Below are 25504 nucleotides of genomic sequence, written 5' to 3' on the forward strand. Positions count from 1 at the left end.
ACTGATGTTCAGTTCAGAAGAATGTCTCCTAGCAGATCGATTAGGACTACGGAGTATGGCTTGCCGAACTCTTTCCACATTTTGTGGAGTGCGTACAGTGCGATGAGCCCCTGGTGGTCGTTTATTCATTACTGTTCCTACTGAACGAAATGATTTTACCCTACATAAAATGGTGTTACGAGTGGGTACATTTCTGTGCTTCATCTGTCATAAACAAAATGATGTTTTCATTTTGGTCAAATATGGCCTCCATTTCTCGAGAAAAATTCAGCCGCTTTACATAATCGCCAGGATTCAATTGTTGAACCATGGCCATTTCGTAGGGATGAAATCCTAGATCTTTATGTAAAATACGCCTTACTGACCGATCACTGATGTTCAGTTCAGAAGAATGTCTCCTAGCAGATCGATTAGGACTACGGAGTATGGCTTGCCGAACTTTTTCCACATTTTGTGGAGTGCGTACAGTGCAATGAGCCCCTGGTGGTCGTTTATTCATTACTGTTCCTACTGAACGAAATGATTTTACCCAACATAAAATGGTGTTACGAGTGGGTCATTTCTCGCAAGATTGAAATGACGACGAAACTCGCGCTGAACTTTAATGATACTCTCATTATTACGCACAAAACTGTCGTAAGTAAACACACGATGTTGCACATTCCACGAATCCATGATGCCGATTAAACAATGACTAGAAAAAATGGTATGATCTACCGAACACATGTTCACTTCAGCTGGCCCATTCCGACTACCCAAATCAGAATACTATCTGTTCTAAAAACATCCACCCTTCCTGCCGCACCCAGTATTATAAAAAATCTGAAGAATTCAGCAAGCCCCGGACTAGACCATATCAATAATATTACAATAAAGAAAATATCTACTTGGATTGCAGAACCTTTATGTTTCATCATTAATAAATGCTTTGAGGCTGGTAAATTCCCGATTTGCTTCAAGACAGCCAGAATTAAACCGCTTTTCAAGTCAGGTAACGTTGATCTTCCGGAGAATTATAGACCCATAAGTTTAATCAGTAATCTAGCAAAAATAATGGAGAAAGCAATCAAAACTAGATTGATGGGTTCTATAAACAATCACAACATAATTCATAAGGATCAATATGGCTTCCAAAGTAACAAAAATACTGAGGATGCTCTGGCCGCCTTTACAAATGAAGTTTCTGAAGCCATGTCTTCCACTAACAACAAATGCCTAGCTATAATGATTGACCTGGCAAAAGCCTATGATACCATACCCCACAATAAATTACTAAAAAAATTGGAGAGATATGGGATTAGAGGACTCCACCTTGAATTATTTAAGAATTATTTAAGTGATCGGACACAATTAATATCTGATAACAACAGTTAACAATCAAATACTACAAAACTTAACGACTTTGGATTACCACAAGGTACCGTCTTGTCCCCGATTTTATTTTTACTCTATATCAACGACATCTTTAAACTAAATATTGATAGTTCGAAAATAATTTCCTTTGCTGACGATACGGCTGTAATAGTTAAGGACCGCTCATGGTTAGAGACGCACTCGAGAGCAGAAAGAGTAATATCCATTGTTAAACAATGGCTTGATATTAATACATTGAGTATAAATACATCAAAAACTAAATATATTAAATTTTCTCCTACAATAGTTGGTCAACCAAATGATGCTATGAATTTAAAAATACATATACAAATTGTGATTTTGAGAAATGGAAGGATTGTGCATGCCCTCAACTAAAAAATGAAAAATCTATAAAGTATCTGGGCATCATGGTTGATTGTAACCTTAAAAGTGGGAGCCTCATATAGAATATATTTGTAAACGCTTAAAATTTATTTCCTTTATCTTTTATAAAGTCCGTAAAATATTAGACATTAAATTACTTAGGGTCCTTTACTTTGCCTATGTTCAATCGGTGCTGCAATATGGGTTAGTGGTATGGGGAGGAGCGTATGATGTTTTCATGAATAAAATTTTTACATTTCAAAAAATGATAATAAAAGCAATTCTTAATAAGCCAAGGGCTTTTTATAGTAGTGAAACATTTTCCGAATTTAAAGTGATGACAGTACGTCAAATTTATATAAAGAAACTTCTCTATTATGCATGGATGAGGAAGGAGGAATTTACAGTGAATAATAACGTTTCTATGTAACCTGAGAGTTACATCTCATAACATTTATAATATTAATTATTCAGATTTGACAATAGTGCGAAGACAATTGGGGTATCTTAGCTCAAAAATAATAAATATAATGCCAAATGCATTGTCAGAATATCTTTCTAATAGGGGTAGACAGAGGATGGAACAGATAAATAAGTGGGTGATACAAGAATTTTTCTTCGACATCAGTCAAATATTATAATTACTAGTAATTTATTGTTAACTTCGATTTTTTGTAGCTTTGATTATTAGTAAATAAATTTTTATATTGTCTAAAAAGCTGATACTCTCACTCAGCGGTCAGGGTTTTGCCCTTGCTGGGTGGTGCCATGTAATTTTAATTTATTTGTAAAATAGCATAATATATTATTATAATCTAGAATATTTCTTTTGTAAGTTTTTTATTTTGTATTTTGTTTTCATGGGCAATAAAGATGTTTAAAAACATAATTGTTTGTAGCCCAAACACATGGGCTACTCTATACAAATTAATAAAAACAATATAATAACTTGTAGTACCTTTTATTAGAATATTTCAATGACTAGTTTCACCATAGGTCGTGCTTGAAATTTAGATAAATTCTAGACTTTGAACAACTGGAGTCAGGAAATTGGCTTTCCAAAACATGACGTAGTCGCAGTCCACGTTTAAATTAAATTTCGAAAAACTGAAAATTGTACACAAAATAAAATAGAGAGAAAATAGTGTAAAACTTCAGTTATTTGAATTATTTAGGAATTTTTTATTTCGTCAAGGAAAAACGTTTCCAATTATTATAGAAATGAAAGAATAAATATTATCATAAAAACTACGACTACGCCTCGTTTCGGAAAGCCAATTTTCCGACTCCAGCTGTTTAGGGTCCAGAGCTTAGTTGAATCCAGAACTCGGAAACTGGTTCTAAATGAATTTTTGCTAAATGTATATAAAAAAATGTACGGTATTTTGTATTATTTTGCATGGTATTTGACTCTAGTAATTCAGCGAATTACGCCAGGCCCTCACAAACACAGGCTTAAGCCTACATGTGAGTCCCTCATAACGTGAGGGTATATATAAATGTACTGTAACTATACTGTATTATTTGTGAATTGTGAGAAAAAATTGATTTGATTTGATTTGAGTATTGTATATGAAGTTTCTATTCTGGAGTTCAGACGTGATGATGTTTTAAACATAATATTCCTATCCCGTACGTGTATAAGCCAATTCTCTGGGTAATCCTTTATTATATAGTGAGGTCCACGTTATAATGGCAGTGGAGAAAGATAGGAGATCAACGTTGCCGATCCTCATCTTGTCAATGCCTTCTATAGTTGATACAGGTTTATTGATTAACTGTCAATTCTCATGTAAAATGATCAATTATCCTATTATATTGAGCGAACAATTTCTGTATATCTGATTATGTTCAACTGATCTCGAAAACGGCTCGAGCGATTTTAACGAAATTTGGAACATAGTGGGTCTATGATATAAAAATTCGATTGCACTAGGTCTCATCCCTGGGAGAACTCGCTGAAGCACATGAAAAGGATAACAATTATTCATCCTTGGAAAAACAGATGATAATTTCGTCGTCTGTCGAAACAGAAGATGCGTCTTGGCAGAGAGACAGAATTATTTCCAGCTGTGTAATCAATCAGTGAGAAATCTAGCTAGACAATATATAATCACCTTGATCAAAATAATCTATTTGTTGACATGACATGATAATCATTCTAAACTAGAGTATATGATAATTTTCAAAGTTGATCATTATTTGACAATTTTAAGTGATTAGTGAGTGCAATTTTTTTATTCAAATGTTTGAACTGAAAATTGAACCTGAATTCAAATTTATGGAACATAACCTACTTTATGGACTATTGATTTATAGTGTATGAATCAAAATTCGGGGAAGAAATAGTTTTGGGCTGTGCCTGTTAGTCCTTCCCCAATCATTTTAAATAATAATTGTGTTCGATTTATCAATAGGCTATGAATAAATAACGAGCGAAGTTCGGTGCCCCGATATTATTTCATTAATCAAGAAATTATATTTCTAATAATGGATTTTAATAATCAAGATGAAATATTTTGTTGATTGATTATTAATTCTACATTGTTGAAAGACGATCTGGCAACAGAGCAAAGTGAGAAAGATATAGCGCTATCGGCTTTGTTGAATGATAGAAAAGGATAGCAATATCATTGCTAATAAAACACTGTCATCATAATGTGGACCTCACTTTTATAGTATAGATTAAGAATGAGAATGAGTACTGACAAGGCGCACATCGAGCAGTGCCCTGTTTGACACAGCGCGCCTTCTTGTCGAGCGTGTAGCCGGCGTGACACGTGAGACACGTGGCCGAGTTGCAGGTGGAGCAGCCACGCGGGCACGTCATGCACTCTCGTCGCTTTTTGTCGCCATAGTAGCCGTCGGGACACACTGCATGACACGTGCCGTCCAGGAACAGACGGCCACTGCGGCAGGTTACACATTGCGCCACTCCGTCGCCACTGCATGTCTCGCACGACGAGTGGCATGCCACACATCTGCAATGCAAACACAACATCTAATGATTTCGAACAAGAGCACGACATTACCAGGAAATATGTGGCACTATCCATAGAATAGAATACAATAGTTTTCATTGATGAACAATTTAATATAGCATATACATAGATCTCGTCACATCGGTCAGGTACAAAGTGATTGGCATTTACATAGATGAAGTAACTCATCTATATAAATAAAAATCGAACATCAAATTTCGAAATTCAATAACTTTTTTATGTGTGCACCGAATTTGATTATTTTTTCAGTTGTGTTCGTTAAGTTGCGTACAGATATACGCGCCACGGACATAAGCAATTCACTTTTAATCAGCTGCTTATATCTGTATTTCTACAGTAACGGTAAGATACAGATATATAAAGCTTGGCATCAGCTGATTAAAAGTGAATTGCTCATGTTCGCGACGCATGAATCTGTACGCACCATTATGTTCAGGACCAGGTTTTTGGCCTATCAAATTAATAATACGATTTCAGGACTCTTTCCTACAGTCATTCAAAGTTTACATGTAATCCTCATGGAAGAAGATTTGTGAGCTGGCCACACTCAGACATAAAAATCAGCTGTTAAAATCATTGTGTCATCCAACAGCCGTTGGTAGATCTGTTTTTTCATATTCTTTCTACTAATCAACAAAATTTTAATTCTAATAATAATGACGCGGTACGACAACGTCCAAACTTGGTTTGCAGAACTCGATATGCTGTAGATTTAGAGTATGAACAGGAAAATCTACAGCAAGGGGATATACAATTCAATTCCCAGCAAGCTGCATTCAACTATATATAATAATGCAAACTAAGCACATAGGAAGTCCATATTGAGATATAAATGTGAATACTGTTTGTTGTAATGATGCGGTTTTAACAACGAATGGGGTCTCAGCCAGCTCTGCCGGGAGATAGCACCCTTCTCCTCCTCCTCGGAGATAGACAGAGCTAGGTAGAGAGAACGAGGGGGTGACCAAACCTAGCGCCGCAGTGCAGGATGGTTTCTTACAGCTTGGCGTTGTTGTCATTCGAGATGGGTGTCTGGCTTGGAAGTGTTTTGGCCGCATTGCAGGATGACTGTTAATGGTTGCCGGAAGATCAACAGCTGGATTCTTTTCGTTATTTTTCGTAATAGAGAAATTCTGATTGCAGATTCGTTCTAAGCAACCCCAAGTTTAGCCTAAAGGCTCAGAATGTCAACAATGTTTTTAAATAATCAAAAATCATCATGAAAAGTCATTAATATGGTAGTACACCACGTTTCTGGGAACTTCTTACTGGTGACTGGAGTTATTATTGACACACAAAAATCAAAATAATCGTGAGAAAGAAAACTGCTGATGAACGCGAATGAGACCGCCACTCCATTGTTCTATTGTCTCGGCTGCTTGGCTGAGCCTGGCTGGAGGGATCAAATAACCGACTGGTTTGATTTTCCGTCTATCCGCTAGGCGGAACTACGCCGACCATTGCTGGGTGGAAGATGTTACTGCGCCCGCTCACATTGATAGTAAAACTTTTGTAAAAACATGAAAAAAAACTTTAAATTCACAAAATAAAGAATAAAACCACTTAAATTTTTAGCTCGAAAATATAACGTTCACCTTAGCTATATAACAGCTGTTTCATGTTATCATGGATAATAAAAACCAATTTGATTCATTATATTATTGGAATCATTTTTTGTTTGTGATTTTCCCTGATAATATACATAAATACATTGAAATATTTGATCCTGTACTCCAAACAATATTATTACTGGAAAAATTAATTCCTATCTAGAATCAAAATAAATATATTTAAATCTCAAGAATGAAGAATCATGATTTTTATTTGTCTATGCATAAACCATTTTATTAACAGCCTTCAGCGCTTACTGTAGGTATCTATTATAATACTAGTCGTCAGGCTCGCTTTGCTCGCCATATCTGTTTAGCCAGACATTTAGTCTGTACCCCCGACTGGATCGTCCTAACATATGATAAAAATGCACAAATGAAAAATGCAGGCGAGCGAAACGAGCCTGCTGATCTCATTCTTGGAAAATCCAGTCGGGGGTCCAGGGGAGCGAAGCAAGCCTGACGGCTAGTAGTAATATAATATTCCCAGGAATAGCTCTGATTGAAGTAGCAGTACCCAATCAATTTTTCCTCGATAAATCAGGACCTCCTAAATAGGTATTTATCCTATATAGGTATATATAGGTATATATCCTAAATAGGTATTTAGGAGGTACTGGATAAATTGGTATTTAGGAGGTCCTTGATAAATGCATTTCAATCTTCAACTTGGTGCCAACCTAACAAAGTCAATTCAACTCAATGCCAATCTGAAAAAAATTTAATTTAATTACCAGAACAACTGTTTCGAAGAGGAACAGAACAACTGTGATCTCTCTAAATTATAGTTCTATATTAACATATGGTATGGACATTTCAATTATAATTCTAAGATATTGGAATAAGAAGAATATACATGCTAAAAGACGAACTTTAAACCCTTAAAAACCACCCTTAGAGTTAAATATCGCCAAAAGATTTCTTAGAGCGCCTCTAAAGGGCCAACTGAACATACCTACCAAATTTGAACGTTTTTGGTCTGGTAGATTTTTAGTTCTGCGAGTGAGTGAGTAAGTCAGTCAGTGAGTGCCATTCCGCTTTTATTATATAGATAGTGCACTCATATATTAATGAACTTGTATGTCGATTTAGAAGAATTAGTCAAATGAAGTGTTCTTTGATGACACTGTTGAAGCAATAGAATACCATCTATAATAGCCAGGCTACTCAAAAGCAGATCAGTCATGTTAGAGCAGCCGCAGAATGAGTAGACAATGCAGTGTATAATAATAATAATAATAATAATAATAATGGACTTTTCTAGGAATAGAAGACTGATGTGAGAGTGAGTGCGCGTGTCAATTGTGATAGTGGTGCTACTGAAGTAATGAACTTCTTTCTCTAGAAAGAGAAGACTGATGTGTGAGAGAGCGCATCGATTGAGAGAGAGTAGAGCTATGAAGACCGATGTTTTTGAGCCAGCATGCTTTTTGACCCCGTTCCCCATCTCATCAGTTAAATTTACCTAGTACTACACTTTTTGAACAGCCTTCCTAGACATGCCTCTTAAAAGCGATAAGACGCACTACTGATTCCGTTCTAACCAGATACATTGAAGATCCTTGTGTATCTTCTTGGATGCAACACGTTGCTTTTGAGAAGACACAAAAGAGCATCTGTTTCTTATGGAAAGATACATTAACACTCATTATATTATTATATACTAGGATGCAACACTTAGTTCTTGAGAATATACGTAAGAGCATCCCTTACTTCAAAAAAATGTTATTGATCATTTATTATTTTTTATGATATGAATAGAACAACTGATGTAATAACATTGGTAGATACTAAGGTAGTACTTGTGCTATTTTTCTTGCAAATTTATAGGTGAGGACACAGTCCAAGGTTAGATTGGGATTTCACTTATTATATATTAGAGATCTGATCTCCATGTATCTTTTCAGATGCAACACGTTGCTTCTCAGAAGATACATAGAGCATCTGTTGCTTTTGGGAAGATACGTTAATGCTCCTTGTGCATCTATTCGGACGCAACACGATGCTTTTGAGAAGATACAAAATAGCATCTGTTGCTTATGGAAAGGTACATCTGTTGCTTATGGAAAGGTACATTAAAGCTCCTTGTGCATCTTTTCGGACGCAACACGTTGCTTTTGAGAAGATACAAAATAGCATCTGTAGCTTAAAGAAATATATATTAAAGCTTTTTACTTCCCTTGCCCTATTACCATAGGTAAGGAAAGTATTGCTTCCCGAAAAAATTAAGGTACTTCAATTTCTAAATTTCTATACGTTTCAAGGTCCCCTGAGTCCAAAAAAGTGGTTTTTGGATATTGGTCAGTATGTGTGTGTGTGTATGAGTGTATGTGCGTCTGTGTACACGATATCTCATCTTCCAATTAACAGAATAACTTGGAATTTGGAACTTGAGATTCTTACAATATGAGGATCCGACACGATTCGATCCAATTCAATTCAAGATGGCGGATAAAATGGCAAAAATGTTGTCAAAAACAGGGTTTTTCCGCAATTTTCTCGAAAACGGCTCCAACAATTTTGATTAAATTTATACCTTAAATAATCATTGATAGCTCTATCAACTGCCACAAGTCCCATATATGTGAAAATTCCAGGAGCTCCGCCCCATCTATGCAAAGTTTGGTTTCAGATTCCCAATTATTAGGCTTCAGATACAATTTAAACAAAAAATTCTAAGTGGAAAAGATTGAGCATAAAAATCTCTGCAATTAATGTTCAGTTTCATTTTCATCTGAAATTTAAAATAAGCTCGAAATTCGAGATATTGTTATTATTTCAATTATTGCATACTGTTGGCAACTGCTGATTCTATTAAATCATTCACTATGAAGAGATAGCAGACTTCGTGTGTCTTCAGCGTTATTGTCCTGTCCCCAGCTGGCTTGGATCTTTGAATAGTAGACATGAGATGCGCGTGAACACTAGCGTCAGGTGATCAATTTTCATAACGGCAAGGAAAGTTGTGTGAGTGCGCCAGACCAGATTGTTTGTGTATCTTTTCAGATGCAACATTTTGCTTTCGAGAAGACACAGAAGAGCATCTGTTGCTTATGGAAAGATAAATTAAAGCCCCTTGTGTACCTTTTTGAAGCTCCTCATGAATGTTTCTGGAGCTCTTTGTGTATCTTTTCGGTCGGAACACGTTGCTCTTGAGAAATACAGAAGAGCATGTGTTGCTTATTTTTATTATTATTATTATTTCATCCACTGACCACCTGTAAAAGGGGTATAAGGATATGTCAATTTGTCATTAATCAAACAGTAACATGTTATCTATCTTCTCAAACCTCCATCTTGAGGTTTGTAAAAATCTTTGTATTCCTCCACTGAGCAGGCACATATAGATAGCAGCTCTTTTTTTCAATAAAAATCTGAAAGCTTTACCTGACTTTTCTTTCATGTGAGATGGCAATAAGTTGTACATCCGGATACCTGAACTCCTTACCCCTCGCTCATACATAGTACTACCACGGTGTGCATCATCTCTCAAATTATTCCTGTATCTGGTCGAATATTGGTGAAATGTTTCTTCTGTATTAAATTCATTTATGTGTTTTTTTAAAAAGCAGATTGTTTCCAGAATATATAGGCTAGGAAGTGGGAGAATTCCAAGTTTTTTGAAATAGGGCCTACAACTAGTTCGGATTGACTCCCCTATCATCACCCTCAATGCCCACTTCTGAAGTCTAAACACCTCCACTACACTGCTAGAATTACCCCAAGAAATAATTCCATAGTTCAGGAGGGAGTGAAACAGGGCGTAATACACACTTTTAAGAGCCATCGAATCCAGAGAAGCCTTCAGGTTTCTGAGAATAAAAATTGCTGAATTAAGTTTGGCTTTCAGGCATTCCAGATGTGGTTTCCATGAAAGATCAGAGTCAATCACCACTCCAAGAACTCTTATACTACTTACAGAATCTATATTATTGCCTTCAATTTCCAAGCTACCCCCTCAGTAGTTTGAAAAGGTATTTCTTTGGTTTTTTCTTTGTTCAGAATTAACATATTAACAGCTAACCATTTTTGTAATTCAATAAGTGCTGCTTTGCTCTCCAGTTCGGCATTGGGCTGACTATCGCTTTTTAGTAAAATACTGACATCGTCTGCATATAAAACACTTTTTGCTGGTTCAAGGTAAGAAGGTAAGTCATTTATATAGAGGACAAAAAGAAGGGGACCGAGTACTGATCCCTGGGGGACCCCAATTCTCGTTTCCATCCAATTAGAATGATACTCATAGCAGTTAGATTCAATGACAACCTGCTGGTACCTTTTGTCAAAATATGAAAAGAACCATCTAAGGACAGCGCCATCAAAACCATACAGTTGCAGCTTTTCCATCATGATCTCAACATTTACAAGGTTGAAAGCTTTGGAGAGATCAGCTATCAAACCATATACTTTTAGTTTTTTATCAACAGAGGATACTATTTCATCTACAATTGAAAAGAGAGCATCGTTTATTGAAAAACCAGGCCGGAAACCAAATTGATCAGGTGACAGTAAACCTATTCGATTTAAATACTCTCTCATTCTTCTAAGCACGGCGAACTCAAAAATTTTAAGAAATACAGGCGTGTTAGCAATAGGTCTGCGGTTTTCTGGAAGTTCTTTTTTGCCTTTCTCATGGGTAGGAATTATTTTTGACAATTTTAGTTTTGAGGGTACATAGCCCACAGTCATGGAACTATTAAAAATGAAAGTTAGTGGCTCCAAGATGTTTTCTGCTGATTTTTTAACCAAGTAATTTGAAATATTAAAACAATCGCAGGATTTTTTATTTTTCAAGGATTTAATTATTATTTTTAATTCTCCACAACTCATGGGATTGAAGATTGAAAACCTCTGTGTATTTCCATGATTCATATTGAATACTGAAAGATAATCATTCATACTATTTTTTTCCAGGAGTTCATTTTGTATTTTCAGTGGTGCATCAATGAAATAATTATTATTCAGTATGTCAGCAGCCTCTTTTCCAGTTTTTAAATTCCCCATATCATTAACAATGCACGTATCTGAGGTTGATCCCCGGTTTTTTGCTGATTCAGACCTAACCAAATTCCAGATAGCTCTAGCTTGATTTGATGATTTTTTTATGTAAGTAGTAGCAGCCATTTTTTCAGCTGCTTTCAAAACTTTTTTAAATATGCTTTTGTAAATTCTGTAATAAATTTCTATGCTGAAGTATCTTAATCCTGTATTCGTATGTATATATATATATGAGAGAGTCGCTTAGAGATGGGGTTTTAATTAGACAACTCAGAGTTTTCATTCTATCACTTGATATTCTAATGCCAGGAGTAATCCAGGGAATATGATCATTCTTTCTTGCACTGCTTACTGACTTCTCTGGGACTGAGCTATTACAATGGTTAATATAGGTACTCATAAAATTATCAAACATATCATCAACATTATTACAATCATATACGGAATGCCAGGTCTCTTCAGCAAGTCCATCATTCAGAGCACTAATCTTTGGTAGATCAATAACACAGAACATTTTTCTTTTCCCAAATTTTGGCTTATCATATTTTCCAGAATTAGATTTTGGATTCTCAACTCTGAGCTTGACGCTAATTCCCTCATGATCCGTGAAGGAACAGGAAGTTATTTCACTGTTCCTGCTTATGTACCTGTAATCGTCGGTCTCGTAGGTGTAAAGCGGGCAGGCGGCATAGCACCTGTTCTCAAATATGACGAGGTGGTGTTCGCAGGTGGAGCAGTGGTCCGCCCTGTCCTGGCAACTGGCGCAGTTCGGCTCGCAAGGTATACAAGTGCCCTGCTCCGTGTCTGTCACAAAAAACACATCAATTAATAATGGACTTGTTAAACACTTATTAGTAAGTTTTGCATCAATTATGAAAATGTTTTCATCCTTGGGAATAATGTTCATTCAATGTTCATGATATATCCAAACTTATCTCGTTCAATAACAAGAATTTGCATATTCCGTGATTCAACATTCCAATTGGATTATGAAATAGTTATTTGTATATCTACAGTGAAAAGTACTGTTTTTTTCTCCCTGAGGGAGGAGTTTGATGCACGAGGCGAAGGCGAGGGCAACAATTTTCCTGAGGGAGAAAAAACATTTTTCACTACTCTATAATTATGCTTCTTCATCTGAGCTTAGAGACCTTCTAACCTATTTCAAATGTACGTTTCTGAAATAGAGATGCTTTCTATGTTATTTAAATGGAATCACTTTTACGCTCTAGGGAGTTTTCCTGTTTTTTCTCCCGAGAGCGAAAAAGTGACACTTGGATTAGAAGGTCTAAGCTCAGATGAGGAAGCATATAGAGTAGTCATTAAACCATCTGAATTCAATACCTCAGCCAGACATTTGATCAATATTTTATGTTCCATGCTAAAATTATTACAAACTTCATATCAGTAGGCTATACTATACAAATGTATAAATATTTTTTTTATATTCCATGTTATTCAAAATACCAGCCAACAAATATAATTACAACAAGTTGATGTTTTGCTGCCTTGTTACACACATTTCATTGTATCTCTGTTATGCTTGTCCGATTCTAATCTTAACGGATTGTAAAAAAAAACTCTCAAGGAAAATTAATTGTTCTTGGTAAATTTCTCTGTCTATCACCGTTTTCACGAAATTTTGGATTGAAAGTTTAAAATGGCTGCCATTTTGAATTTTCGAATTGGACAAAGTTGAATATTTTTTCTACAGTTCATCTCTCTTATTTGAATTTTCGGATTGGTCAAAGTTGAATATTTTTTTTCACAGTATATCTCTCTTATTTGAACATACCTACCGATATTTTATAGCAATCGGTTGAATAGCTTCAGAGATAAAAATTATTTTGTCAAAAAAATAATGCCAAGTTGAATATTTTTTTTCACAGTATATCTCTCTTATTTGAACATACCTACCGATATTTTATAGCAATCGGTTGAATAGCTTCAGAGATAAAAATTATTTTGTCAAAAATACAAAATGAAAAATATCTCATAAACGAAGCGTTTGAGGAAAAAAAATTATTTCACATTTTCTCTTTGTTTTGAACCATAGAACATATTCCTAAGGTTTGGCACTTTACTTTTGGTTTACTCTGTATAACCAGATTTAACAAGCTCTGTATGAACAAACTGTGTTTAGTATTAGAGCAATGATTATGTGTTATGGATAATAATAGAGGAGACAGACTTTCATAGTAGCCGTCAGGACAGATCTGCAGACAGACGGCGAGGTCAGTGACTCTGAGGTGGGCCGGAGCACACGTGAGGCATGAATCAAGGCCGGCGCCTGCACACGTCTCACACGACTCGTGACAAGGCCAGCATACGCCATCCTGGTTCGCGAAGCTGCGCGGCGGACATCTGCTCACACACGTGCTGTAACAGCCAACATCAACAACACTAAAAATTCTCCAATCTATGGTGATCTATCAAGTGAAATATTCATTCTCATTCAGTTCCATATTTATTTATTTATTCATTTATTGTACAAAACACTATAACTATAATATCATCACTTATACTGGCAGAAAAAATACAACATCTTAGGAATCTATCTATATATTTATATAAAGGCGAGATGGCACTCACTGACTGACTGACTGACTCACTCACTCACTCACTCGCAGAACTAAAAATCTACCGGACCAAAAACGTTCAAATTTGGTAGGTATGTTCAGTTGGCCCTTTAGAGGTGCACTAAGAAATCTTCTGGCAATATTTTAACTCTAAGGGTTATTTTTAAGGGTTTAAAGTTCGTCTTTTAGCATGTAAATTCTTCTTCTCCCAATCTCTTGATTATAATTGAAATTTCCATATGATATGTTACTATAGAACTATAATCTAGATAGAGTACCTCTTCGAAACAGTTGTTAACTGGCAACTAAATAAATAATTTTTTCAGGTTGGCATTAAGTTGAGTTGACTTTGTTAGGTTGGCACCAAGTTGAAGATTTAAATGCATTTATCGCGGAAAAATTGATTGAGCACTGCTACTTCAATCCTGGGAATATTATATTACTAGCCGTCAGTCTCGCTTCGCTCGCCATATCCGTTTAGCCAGACGTTTAGTCTGGACCCCCGACTGGATTGTCCTAACATGTGATAAAAATGCTCAACGCGAGCCTGCTGATCTCACTCCTGGACGATCCAGTCGGGGGTCCAGGGGGCGGAGCCCCTTGGCTAGACAGATATGGCGAGCGAAGCGAGCCTGACGGCTAGTATTTATATAAAGGCGAAATGGCACTCACTCACTCACTTACTGACTGACTCACTCACTCGCAGAACTAAAAATCTACCGGACCAAAAACGTTCAAATTTGGTAGGTATGTTCAGTTGGCCCTTTAGAGGCACAATAAGAACGGATTTGGAAAATTTACCAAAGATACGCCCCAAATTAGCGTTTTTGTAGCGTCTTTTCGCTTTTTCTCAGATTTATCGAGAACTAATGAACATAAATTGTTCAAATTCAGTACAGATGCTCAGCTAGGGTGTAATAATGTTGTGCTAGAAGGAATTTGCAATAACGCCAAAGATACTCCCAAAATTAGCGTTTTTCTAGCGTCTTTTTGCTTTTTCTCAGATTTATCGAGAACAAATGAACAGAAATTGTTCAAATTCAGTACAGATGCTCAGCTAGGGTGTAATAAGTTGTGTTAGAAGGAGTTCGCAATAACGTCAAAGATACGCCCAAAATCTGCGTTCTTTCAGATTTATCGAGAACAAATGGACATAAATTGTTTAAATTCAGTACAGAAGCTAGGCCATGGTGTAATAATGTTGTGTTAGAAGGAATTTGATATAACGCCAAAGATATGCCCAAAATTAGCGGTTTTTCGCGTTTTCTCAGTTCTTTTATCAAGTAATAGACAGAAAATTTTCAAACTTGGTACAGAGGTTTGGCTAGGGTGTACAAATTTTGTGATGAGGTGACTTCTATATTTCATCAAAGATACGCCTAAAATCAGCGTTTTTCTCAGCTTTTCTGTGTTTTCTCAGCAGTACTTTGACTTTCTGATGGCATGAAGCATGCTCAAATGAAAAATGCAGGCGAGCGAAGCGAGCCCACTGACCTCATTTTTAGACGATCCTGTCGGGGGTCCAGGGGGCTCCGCCCCCTAAGATTCAATTCGACGATTTTGAATTTCTCTCTATGTTCAGATGTTTATATGTCACGCATTTACGGCGAAACACAGCAATAGATTTTCATGGAATTTGGAAGGTGTGTTCCTTTTTAAATTGCGCGTATATACAAGGTTTTTGGAAACTTTGAATAATTTCAAGGATAATATGAAAGGAAAAGGAGCCTCCTTCATACACCAATATTAGAGTAAAAATCAGACTATGGAATTATCCATCATAAATCAGCTGTTTAGTGGACTATAATACTACCCGTTCAAAAACATCGAACATCTTGAAAATGTATCTTTCCATCAACGTTGTAGACAGTTGCAGCCAGACCTGATAACAGCGCTCACACTCGCTTTCCGGGACGACACGTCGCGGTACGATAGGACAAAAAGCTCTATGCTTATTTAGGATTTTTTCTAGACATTTCAAATTGATAAATTATTTATCAATTTTTGAGAAACATAACAACAGGTCAATGTAACTTACTGAGCGCGAGGTCTACTGCTCACAGAAGTACTAGTTTATCCAGTACAATAATTGACCGAGCGTAGTGAAGTCTAAGATTCAAGTCGACGGTTTTGCATTTCTCTTTATGTTTGAATGTTTATATTTTGACCATTTACGGCGAAACGCAGCAATAGATTGTCATGAAATTTGACAGGTATGTTCCTTTTCAAATTGCGCTTCGACGTTTGAACAAGGTTTCTGGAAATTTTTAATTTCAAGGATAATATGAAAGGAAAAGGAGCCTCCTTCATACACCAATATTAGAGTAAAAATCAGACTATGGAATTATCCATCATAAATCAGCTGTTTAGTGGACTATAATACTACCCGTTCAAAAACATCGAACATCTTGAAAATGTATCTTTCCATCAACGTTGTAGACAGTTGCAGCCAGACTTGATAACAGCGCTCACACTCGCTTTCCGGGACGACACGTCACGGTACGATAGGACAAAAAGCTCTATGCTTATTTAGGATTTTTTCTAGACATTTCAAATTGATAAATTATTTATCAATTTTTGAGAAACATAACAACAGGTCAATGTAACTTACTGAGCGCGAGGTCTACTGCTCACAGAAGTACTAGTTTATCCAGTACAATAATTGACCGAGCGTAGTGAAGTCTAAGATTCAAGTCGACGGTTTTGCATTTCTCTTTATGTTTGAATGTTTATATTTTGACCATTTACGGCGAAACGCAGCAATAGATTGTCATGAAATTTGACAGGTATGTTCCTTTTCAAATTGCGCTTCGACGTTTGAACAAGGTTTCTGGAAATTTTTAATTTCAAGGATAATATGAAAGGAAAAGGAGCCTCCTCCATGCGCTAATATTAGAGTGGAAAACAGACCATAGAATTATCCATCATAAATCAGCTGTCGAGTGGATTATAAATTGCATGCCATGACGCATGAAATTCAATTTCTCTCAATGTGACTTGGTGAAAAATCAGCTGCTGTGTGGATTATTAATTGCATGCCTCATTGAATGCAATTTTCATGCACTATTGAATGAACTATTGATTGCATGCAATTAATAACTAAAATAACATAGTATTGTCTCTCGACCTTTCTCTGCTTCGAACTCGGGCTGTTTTGTTGCCAGTATGTCTTGAAGGAGATTAGTTTTGATGTTAGCGTTTTTGATACACCAACCCCAACAGCCATTAGCCGTTTTCACACCGATTTCTCGCCGACACGACATACAGACAGGATTTACTCTGATGGACAGTATAAGAGGAGGCTGTTTTATTACTGCGGGAGGTCTACTATTCACAGAACAACTACTAGTATTAAACTCATTTGAGAAGGCAGAACAGGCTTATGTCCAAAACTGTCCCTTCTCAATTCAAACTATCACTACTATATTTATGTTTATTCTATGTAATTATTCTAAAAACTATAAGATAAGCTAAACTGACTTGTCTAAGCGATAGTGCTTGCAGGCGACACACTGTGTGGCTCCCTTCCCGTAGCAGCCCTGTGGGTCACATTCTGGGTCACAGTTGTGCAGTACGTGAGTGACGTCATTGTCCTGCTGGTTGCCCGTCGCGCTACTCATTGACTCTCCTACAGCGGCACCTTCAAATTCATTACATAATTTTAAATTAAGAGTAATTTCATCAATTGGTCAATTTTTAATTAAGATTATTTATCTTTTATTAAGATTATTTAAAATTTATTTAACCTTCCGGCAGTCGCGCTGTTGTAAAACGTACAACAGTGTCAGTTTTTTTGCTGCACAAAACTATTGAATGGGGTGGTGTCAGTAATGAGTCACCTATGTATTCCAAAACTTTCCTCCATCACTCCACTGAGTCGCAGTATCAACCGAGCAATGGTTTAGTCTTTAGGTGCCATTTAGTCGCGACAGTGTATAAGTCGCACTGTGCATAAGATAGTGTAAGACTGTATACCAAAAACACAGAATTGATAGCTCTGCTTGATGTACATTATTGGGCTATGAAATGATAATCATCCAAATGCTTAGACGTAAAATAATTCAAGAAGATAGAAAAAGTAAATATACAATATTAATTAATATGTTTTGACAGTGAACCGAGTACATAAAAATTGAAAAATTTGATGTTGTAAAAAATACAACACGCGACTGCTCGTGTGATTGAGTAGAGAGCGACTACCGGAAGGTTAATAATTGAGACTGTAATTTCAAATCACAGCAAAAGAGGATATTCCAAATTCATTACAAAATCAATTGCAGCAGAGTAAGATAATGGTGTGCGTAAACATGAAAAATGATGAACGCTCTCATCGACTTTTATTTTAATCTTTCAACCCTGAATTATATTCAGCATAGCTGGGCTATTGGAAATAATATTCTGAACTCGATATATTCTTTAAACAGGATGATATTCTTTGAACAGGCTCAGATTTCGTGAGGTTAGGCTCAAGTTATGACGTCATACTAGTGACAAGATAATAGATTGGTTTTTTATTCAGTAATCTATTCAGCATATTGGATCAGCTCATTGTATAACAATGCCATAATATCCTATAGAAGTGAGCAAATTCTGTATATCTGTTTATATTCTTATATCTGGTTGTCTCGTAATTTTTCAACATAATAATTTTCAACGGATCTCGAAAACGGCTCTAACGATTTTCACGAAATTTGGAACATAGTGGGTTTATGATAAATAAAGATTCGATTGCACTAGGTCTCATCCTTGGAAAAGTCGCTGAACGACATTAAAAGGATAATCCATCCTTGGCTGAAACAGCTGTGGATAGTAAAAAAGTGAGTATGTGAAAAATCAAAATATCGCATTCCAGAAATTCATAAGATGACGTATAGCCAGCTGAGAAAAAATATGAACACGATCACTTTAGAGAATTGTGTTCTGTTTATCAGTAGATAAAAATAACGAGCGAAGCTCGGTGCCCCGATTTTCTGATGTGATATCAACTACATTTTATCCTCAATCAATAATATTCTATTCGTCAGTAAAGTATATATATATTCCAATGATTGAATTAAAAATCTTCATGATTCAAGTAGAATATTGAGTCAATCTGCAATATTTTTACAACGATCTGGCAACGTTGCGGTCTGGAAAAGGATAGCGGTATCTGCTTTGTCAAGCTAATAGAAGGAACGCCAATGGTGATCAGACACTTCCATTATAACGTGGACCTCACTATACCTGACGGTGGGTCTGAGTCAGTGAAGATGTTGGGTAGGTTCCGGTATACGGCTGACGGAAACAAGAATTTCGTCGTCGTCTGCTGCTGCGAGCGTTGCGACGGCGACCGAAGTCGTATCGGATTCGTTGCGGTGCCGTAGAAGATCAGCTGCCACTTCTGCAAAATACCTGCAAAAGAAATGTCAGTCACATTAATTCCGACAATAATTGATCGTTTTGTACACATATTTGTGGATTTTGCCAAATCTATCCTATTATATTAAGGGAGCAATTTATGTATATCTGTTTATATCTTTATATTTGGTTATCTGGCTAACTGGTTATCTGGTTATATGGTTATTTATGTTCAACGGATATCGAAAACGGCTCTAACGATTTTCACGGAATTTGGAATAAAGTAGGTTTATGATACAACAATTCGATTGCACTAGGTCTCATATCTGGGAAAACTCGCTGAACGACATTAAAAGGATAATTCAAATATCATTGTCAACGATCAATTGTTGCAGCAATGAATATTCCACCCCCTACATTAAAGTTGCTATAATACATCATTTCAAAGAGAATTCAATGCTCTACAAACCTACAATAAGCATCAGTCTCTAAGGTGCATTGTTGGTAGTTATATGCCCTGAAAAAGCGCAAACATTGGATAAAAACCTGTTATTTTAACAATTACACACATTCAAGAGCGAATATCTCGGGAACTGTTGGGTATATCACAACATTCTACAGAACAAAAAGTGAAGAGAATTTAGCAAGCTTTATTTTAGAATCGATAGTTATGTCGATTGAACGAATTGTTCTCAAGATATGAGCGTCGAAGCAAAACGCTGAATAATGCAACTTTTTAACCACCCTCATCCCCTTAGCACATGAGTTAGGAATTGGGATTTTTGATATGTCCTCCTCCTAACCAGTCTCAACAAAGCTGCAAAGTCAAAAATTTTGTTTAAAACAATTCCTTTGTCAATTGGTCTATTGTTGCAAAAATGGAGATTTCACACTCAACACTAAAGCTGCTGCAAAAGGTGTAGGGAAATTCGTGAATTTGTGAAAATATACATCAAATTGGAGAGAATTCAATGCTCTACAAGCTTATAATCACCATGGATTTCTCCCATCGATTTTAAAAATATTTATAAGATCAAAAATAGAAAAAAATTGTGACAAACGGGTTTTTTAAAAAATGTCACACCTTCAAGAGCGTACATCTCGAGAACTATGGGAGATATGGGAAAAGTTGTATGTTGAATATTGTAGGAAATTATGTGAGCTAGCTTCAATTTGTTATATGACAGTAAAGTCCTTAGGATACATAGTTTTCGAGTTTTATGCGACAAACCATGAAATTGTACCTTCAAACCACCCCCACTACTTTGACACACTGTGTAGGGGTGGGGACTTTTGATATGTTTACCTCCTTACTACCCTAAACAGAACTGCGGGGTCAAAAATTGTCTTCCAAACATTTCCCTCTATACCCTTTTCTGAGCATTCATTGCCTGGACTATATTGATTTAGTTTTAGTTTACCATAGATTGACAATGATGTAACAACCAAAACTGGACTTTCTGCTTGTAATAAAGTCTGTGTTTTTTACATTTTTTCAGTTTTTCTATTCAATACTAGCTGGCCCAGCGAACTTCGTACCGCCAAATGGTTTAATGCATCTCATGACAAACTTTAGCTGTGGCATTTTATTTATAAAGATAATTTTCCAACTGCAAAATAAATAATTAATTTTGTAAACCGGAAACAGCACAATTATTCGAAACAAAGCAATGTCTTTAGAGCATGTAAGTCTTTAATCTGAGGCCGCACTGCTGGATGGTTACACACAGAACAGTCATTTTGTTTTTAGTCGGGGCGTTTAGAATAAAATACATGGGCGTTTATGGTACAGCACACTTGTTTACAGCACTCTTGTCTACTATCTACCGACGGCTGTTGGATGACGCAATGCTAATAACAGCTGATTCTATTTCTGTGTGTGGCCAGCTCACAAATCTTCTCCCATAAGGATTACATGTAAACTTTGAAGAACTGTAAGAAAGAGTCCTGAAGTCCAATTATAAATTTGGTAGGCCATAAACCTGGTTCTGAATGAACACAACTAAAAAAAATCATCAAATTCGGTGCACACATGAAAAAGTTATTGAATGTCAAAATTTGAGGCTCGATTTTTATTTATATAGATGAATGACTACCACAATATCAACTTACAACTTCAGAAAAAAAATGATTAGATATGACGAGAACCAATCAGAGAAGTCATCTTCTTAATAATAAGGTGATTGGTTCTTGTGACAATCAATCATGATGAAAACCTGAAATAGGTTTTTATGCAATGGAGCCTAAAAAGGCTGTTTATTAAAACGACTGCGCAAGGTCTACTGTTCACTGGGCTACTAGTATTATTCTAGTGTATGTTATTTGAGCGATTTGAACCGGATTGATTGACTGACCAGGTCGATTGACGTGCCGATTGCCTGCGTTGTAGATCTGCAGCGTCCAGCGACCTTCTACCTTCTCGCCCCAGAAGTGCACGCTCAAGAATGGCCAATCGTCGAAGTTGGACGACGCCACGTCACGTGGTCGCCCGAATAGCAGCGTCGAGGTGGTGCCCATTGGTGACGTCAGTGTTATGCGCAGGTTGCCGCGCGGGAAAAACCTGACAAAGCAATCCAATCTCAAATGTAACCAGACTGTCAGTGGTTGAGCGGGTGAGGGAGAGCAATAGGTCTACTAGAGTAAGATAGAGAAAGACATTGGGCCATATGAATAAAACCAAAGCATGAGCATGAGCATGGAGCATAAGGTTTTGCTCATGAGCATTAGGTAGAAACATGAGCATTTGCTCATTTTTATATAAACTTCACCTTTATACTCCTACCTTATGCTCATGAACTCTGGAGCAAATTCTCACGTATTTTAAAGATTTTTCATCTGCTGATTCGCCTTTGTGACCTTACTTTGTTTTTATAGCTCACGTAAGCGCTATAAATAGGCCTATACAAGTAGGTGACACCACTTGTGTTTGCGTCGTCTCCGTCTGCTCTGTTTTCTATTTATGAATTGAGTTTTAGGTTTGTTGAGTTTAGAATTTTGAAATAATAGCGTGGAAAATAGCGTCATCTCTATACTAATCTTCAGCATAATCTTATAATCTCAATAGCATTTTTATAATCGTCTAAACTCTCATCTTCTTAAATGCCTATTCCCTATTTTGTGATGGCTATCCTTATATCAGATAGCTATCTTTTGTATTTATTCTTTTGTAGGAATAATGGTGATATATTTATGGTTGAATCTAAAAAGAATTTTATAATTCTCAACTATTGGTTGTGATCGTATCTCGTACAGTTTCCTCTTCCTCATTTGAACTAGTTGAGCAAAGGTGAAAAGCTGCTCTAGACTAAGCTCACCTTTTAAGAAGCATTTTCATCAGAAGATGACCAAATGCTCTAGTTTATTCATACAATTTTGAATATAAGCTTTTACTTTTGACCAAATGCTCCAATATTTTTTTTATGAGCATGAGCAAAAGGTTCTGCTCACGTTTATTCAGGAAAAATGAAGCAAATGCTTCAAATTTTAGAAGTATAAGCATATGCTCAACTTATTCATATGTCCCATTGTTCGGCTAGTCATCATGTCAGACCCTTGACTACAACTACTGACACACCAGCCATTGTTCGCTGAAATAATATCACTCCAAAACCAATATGATTCCATTCTATTACTCAAATAAGAATCATTTTCGGTAATTTTTGGCGAATTGAATAACTTCCACATCAATATTGATATTTCCAAAGAAATTTTTTTTATTCAATCAACAATACCATGAATAATTTATCCTCAAAACTACATGAATTTATCTCTTATGACAAGATCAGTCCCAGAGATTTAAACTTTAGGCGCTCATACCTCAAAGATTAATGATCAACAATTTTTTTCTACTGATAATGATTTTTTATTTTGAAAGTATACAAATCGGAAAACTTTGAAAAATATCACCAGTTTAGTTAAATTTTTGTCACAGAAAGATGTATAAACCCAGCAGAGCTTGCATTTTTCAATATTTATGATTATGTTCGTCAATGTCGAGACATTTCGAAAAGAAAACATGGAATTTTCGACATGCTGGAAACGTTTTTGTTTCGGAAGATAAGTGGGTGATGAAAGCGAGAAAGATTCTCAGAAATAATTGAAATTATTTTTTTCAATATTATCAAAAGAAGTCGGAAGGTCGTATTTTGGTCTCCAAGGAATTTTCAAGTTGGAGAGCGACTGCATGGTACGCATTGTGTACATAATTGTATGCTAAAAGCTGGAAATTTCCAAGATATTTGACTGAATTATTTCAAACGCGAGCAGCTGATTGACTCTAGAAATAAGGCTGTAATGAAACACTGCTTGGATTATTCGAGGCGAGGTTGTCATTTTCACTATCTAGGCCTATACTCATGTTGTGGCTTGCAATCGCTGAATTTTTCAAGCATTCTGTATTTTGTTTCTGTTGATCCCAGCTGTTGATAGCATATGGTAGCACACCATTCAGCCGCTATCCTTGACTATGAAACTCCTGAGAGATCAAAATACGTTCTTCCGAGTAAAATAATTTCAATTATTTCTGACGAGAAACTTTCTCGCTTTCACAACCCACTTATCTTTCGAAACAAAAACATTTCCTGCATTTCGAAAATCTCATGATTTCTGCTCAAAGTTTCTCGACATTGGAGAACATGATCATTCATATTAAAAAATAGCTATAGGTCGAATATAAATGATCCAGACATCAATAGAAAGGAGACATTCTCCCCGTTAATTTGATATGGAATTTTCACGCTTTACGATGTCCAATGATTTTGAGAGAAGTGATATTAAAAAGAAAAACGAATCTTCGCGATGTTTTCAATTTAATCATTAAAGTTAAATTTCCTTTTAATCCTTCAACCCTGAAACTTTTCTAGCTCTACTAGGATATTGGGGATGATATTCTACATCCAATTCTGACGTTTATAACGTGAACCATGAACTGACGTTTATAACGAATCCATTATAACGTGAACCTCACTATAGAGTGGTTTGTCTCACCTGAGCGATATCTTGCACTGGACGTGTTCGAGGAAGCGGACCTCGTTGAGAGTTCCAGAGCATGCGTTGACTTCCATGGAAACTGCTAGCAGTGAGCCGTATGCGGCTTCGATCGGTCGCTCCTCGTTGATCTGCTGCGACTTGCAGATGTGCTGAGGTGGCACCGGACTCCACTGCTCGGCCAGCGACACCATTGCCTCCCCGTCCATCAGACCGTAGCCGAACTTGTGCGAAACTGCAATAGCCATACGAATATTGTCTCTTTTCTGTATAGGGCTACTTGTAATTGACCGAGAGAAGTGAGGTCTAAGATTCAAGTCGACGGTTTGGCATTTCTCTTAATGTTTAAATGTTTATATGTTGCGCATTTACGTCGAAACGCGGTAATAGATTTTCATGAAATTTGACAGGTATGTTCCTTTTTTAATTGCGCGTTGACATATATACAACGTTTTTGAAATTTTGCATTTCAAGGATAATATAAAAAGAAAAGAAGCCTCCTTCATACGCCAATATTGGAGTAAAAATCAGAATATAGAATTATTCATCAAAAATCAGCTGACAAGTGATTACACAGATGTGTGGAGAAGCCAGTCTATTGCTGTATTCCCCATAAAGTCTATAGTTTCAATCAGGTACTTGTGGATAAGAATACTGCGTGAGGTCTACTGTTCACAGAACTACTTGTTAAAAATAGTTCAAAAAATACTGAGATTTTTATTTTCATTTACATTTCATAGGAATATTGTTATATTCTCCAAAAAAAGCTTTAAAGCTAAGGAGTGTCAAGTTATCTCAACGACGGTAAGAATACAAATAGAATATTCAGAAAATGTATCTTTCCATGAGCAACAGATGCTCTTGTATCTTTTTAAAAGCAGCCTGTTGCATCCGAATAGATACACAAGGAGCTTCAATGTATTTTTCCATAAAGAACAGATGTGTCTTCACAAAAGTAATGTGTTGCATACGAAAAGATACACAAGGAGCTTTAATGTACCTTTCTATAAGCAATAGATGCCCTCTTGTATCTTCTCAAATGCAACATGGTGCATCCGAAAAGATACACAAGGAGCTTCAATTTATCTTTCCATAAGCAACAGATGCTCTTTTGTATCTTCCCAAATGCAACGTGTTACATGCATCCAAAAATATACACAAGGAGCTTCAATGTATCTTTCCATAAGCAACAGATGCTCTTTTGTATCTTCTCAAATGCAACGTGTTACATGCATCCGAAAAGAAACACAAGGAG

The 25504-nt window shown here is 36.3% G+C and overlaps 1 protein-coding gene across 2 annotated transcripts in view; it reads right to left on the bottom strand.

Moving 5' to 3' along the window:
• LOC111055043 (furin-like protease 2) overlaps positions 1-25504 on the bottom strand; it is a 718014-nt gene that overhangs the window by 15027 nt on the left and 677483 nt on the right. For both annotated transcript variants that reach the window (XM_039435422.1, XM_039435421.1), the window contains 7 exons: positions 24250-24484; positions 21618-21823; positions 19150-19317; positions 17407-17566; positions 13539-13726; positions 11995-12151; positions 4447-4718 (listed from right to left, as the gene is read on the bottom strand). In XM_039435422.1, the coding sequence (XP_039291356.1) occupies positions 4447-4718; positions 11995-12151; positions 13539-13726; positions 17407-17566; positions 19150-19317; positions 21618-21823; positions 24250-24484 (1386 nt within the window). The remainder of the gene's footprint in view (positions 1-4446; positions 4719-11994; positions 12152-13538; positions 13727-17406; positions 17567-19149; positions 19318-21617; positions 21824-24249; positions 24485-25504) is intronic.

Source organism: Nilaparvata lugens, chromosome 9, assembly GCF_014356525.2.
Source record: "Nilaparvata lugens isolate BPH chromosome 9, ASM1435652v1, whole genome shotgun sequence".
Classification (NCBI taxonomy): Eukaryota; Metazoa; Arthropoda; class Insecta; order Hemiptera; family Delphacidae; genus Nilaparvata; species Nilaparvata lugens.